Source organism: Gossypium arboreum, chromosome 10, assembly GCF_025698485.1.
Source record: "Gossypium arboreum isolate Shixiya-1 chromosome 10, ASM2569848v2, whole genome shotgun sequence".
NCBI lineage: Eukaryota > Viridiplantae > Streptophyta > Magnoliopsida > Malvales > Malvaceae > Gossypium > Gossypium arboreum.
Window position 1 is genome coordinate 106,460,810 of NC_069079.1, and position 2,705 is coordinate 106,463,514.

At 40.3% G+C, this 2,705-nt stretch overlaps 1 protein-coding gene across 1 annotated transcript; it reads right to left on the reverse strand.

The window, feature by feature from the left end:
- Positions 1–227: 227 nt before the first annotated feature.
- LOC108488872 (protein DETOXIFICATION 55-like) lies at positions 228–2,247 on the reverse strand. The gene is made up of 2 exons (XM_017793152.2): positions 2,076–2,247; positions 228–1,987 (listed from the first exon to the last, which is right to left on the reverse strand). Exons 1-2 carry the CDS (start codon positions 2,127–2,129, stop codon positions 512–514), a joined length of 1,530 nt encoding a protein of 509 aa, XP_017648641.1. The 5' UTR covers positions 2,130–2,247; the 3' UTR covers positions 228–511.
- Between the last annotated feature and the right edge of the window lie 458 nt (positions 2,248–2,705).

Here is a 2,705-nt window from a genome sequence, read left to right on the forward strand (position 1 = left end):
TGGATATATATTTTTTAATTATTGTTTTGTGTAAGTGAATGGTTTTAAAAAGAAATGCTAATAGCAGAATTTATATCCAAATCCGGGAATTTAGATGTTGATTCGTATAGTCAGATTCAAGAATTAATACCTAATAGATCGAGAATCAAATTCCAGCACCCGCAATTTCTTTCTTTCCTTGACCTTTCGTTGTATTAAAAAAACAAACAAAAGAAAAGGGCTAAACCTTTATCTCATAAGCATACAGATAATTCTATTTTTATGATTAGCATTAATTGATTGATATACAAAGGTGCATGCCTGCATGGTCTAGCGCATGGCCAAAGATTAGTAGGGAACTAGCTAACTTTGAAGAGAAATAAAAGAAAGAAAAAGGGAAAGACAAAACCAACAGGTGTATATATATATAACATGAGCCGGAAAATAATAATAATGAAGATGAAAAAGTGTAGTTTCAATTTGTTCTGTTAGATGGGAGTATTCTGGTTCCTTGAAGACCACCATGTTTTCCTCACTTTCCAAAACCCAATTCTGTGAGAAATCCAACTCCCTCTTCACATTTAATGACTGGGTCTGCATGTACAAAATGGTCAGTTTTGCCCACCAACTCTTTGGCCTTCAACGACTCTCGTTCCCAATCCGTCCTGAATACCACTGTTAAAATGGAGATAACACATGCAATCTGAGCACCTAGCAGCCCATAACACATCCCCACGAACCCTAGTCCGCAAACAAAGCCTAGGACTATTGCCAAAGGCGCACCCACCAAGTAAAACGAGTAAAAGTTTATGGTTGCCCCAGTCCCGGGCCTAGCACTCCCTCTTAGGATCCCACAACTTGTGGTTTGTGGACAATTTGCTAGCTCACACAGTCCAAGTATGGGTAGTACAATCATGGTTAGCTCTAGAACCTCATAATCCTTTGTGAAAACTCTTCCCCAAGCTTCTCTCCCGAATACCGTCCCTATTAATCCCAAAAATGAGGTCAACAAGGCTAGCCCTATGGCTACCACCGCTGCCAACCGTGCCCTGCTCGGCCTCCCCGCTCCGAGTTCATTCCCGACTCGGGTTGAGGCCGATGCACTGAGTGCTGTTGGCAACGTGTACATGAGAGACGTCGTTTGTATCACTATTGCTGATGTTGCCAAAGCAACTCGAGGTTCGGATAAATAACCGGCTAGAATTGTCATAAACTCGTACCACCACCACTCTAAGCAAACAGCAATGCAGCTTGGTATTGCCAGTCGAAGAAGATCTCCCCATTCCTTCCCTATTAGAGCTGTTGACGAAGGTGGATGTGGCAGAGTTGGCGATGGTAACAAAAGCGTCCGTATCGACTCCTCTGGAACAAGATGACTAGTTCGAGTGTAGAACATGTAACAAAGAAGGAAGAAAAGGGTGTTGAAGTTGGTGATGAAGGTGGAGATTGCTATCCCAGGGACGCCTAAACCTAAAGTAAAGGATAAAAGGACTGTGATTGGAAGATGAAAAAGGGTCGAAACTAAAGCTGACCACATTAAAGGCCAAGTTGTTCCTTTGTTACGCAAGTAAATACGTAGAGGATGAAGAAGGCTATTTGCTATAAGATCCGGGATCGCAAACCGGCAGTAAAGGCTGGCAACTTTGGATATATCAGGGTCTTGATTGATGCTAAGCATGAGAGGTTCAAGGTTAAACCATATCAAGCCGATAGGTACCGAAGCCAGTAGTAACATTACAATCGTTCTTTGCAAAGTCAGAGCTGCCATTGCTAAGTTCCTCGAGCCAAAAGCTTGACTGCAAAGCGATTCCATGCCCGTAGCAAGCCCTGACAAGACTGAGTAGCCACTGATGTTTGTAAAACCAACAGCTAACGCTCCACCAGCAAGCTCAAGGCTGCCTAATCTTCCCATGCAAACAACTAAAACCATGTTCCTTGCATAAGTCACCAAGCTCATAGCTGCTATAGGGAACCCTATATCAGTTATTCTCTTTAGCTCCTCAGTCACCTAAATATAGACAGTGAAACAAAAAAAAAAAAAAAACTCAGTTAACTTATCATCTGTTAGAATGAAAATTGTGTCAAAGGTTGTATACCTCTGCCATTGTTGGTTGCTTTTGATAAGATCTCAGTGCTTCAAGCTCGGCCATATCTTTATTTCTTTCAGTTAGCAATGGGTCACTCTAATTTGCTGTGAAGTGAGTGGGAGAAATATATGGGGAAAGATGTTTTTATAAGCCAAGAGATTGTGGGGTATATATATATCTGATTGTCAAGTATTTAATTTGTATAACAATAGCTCTGTTCTGCCTTAAAACGCATAAACAAAGATGCAACGTCATACTGCAGCTATAAATATATAAATGTTTAATAGTGATGTAAAACATTTGCAATGGAAAAACCCTTGTTTTAACCGTGCGATATTAGAAGCATGTTCTGAAACACAGTACTGCTACAATCAAACATGTCATTTTCCCTTAAAAAATGGAAACATATCAATAACACATCCGAGAAAATCATGCAAGAATGTTTATAGAACTCGCATATGTATCTGTCTACCTGCACGTGAGAGAATTTCATGTTGGTGGCTGTCATTCTTATCACTATATGTTCTACTTCTATGTACTAATACTGGAGGATACTTTTATCTCCATCTTCGGATTTAAATAGCACCTCTAACGAAAAGTTATGGTACCACCAAATATATTCCGATTCAACTATCGTAA

Excerpts from the sequence above, each read along its gene's own strand:
- LOC108488872 (XM_017793152.2), bottom strand. The coding sequence starts at position 2,129 with ATGGCCGAGCTTGAAGCACTGAGATCTTATCAAAAGCAACCAACAATG. Across the intron at positions 1,988-2,075 it reads AGCAACCAACAATGGCAGAG|GTGACTGAGGAGCTAAAGAG; the intron begins GTATACAACCTT and ends GTCTATATTTAG.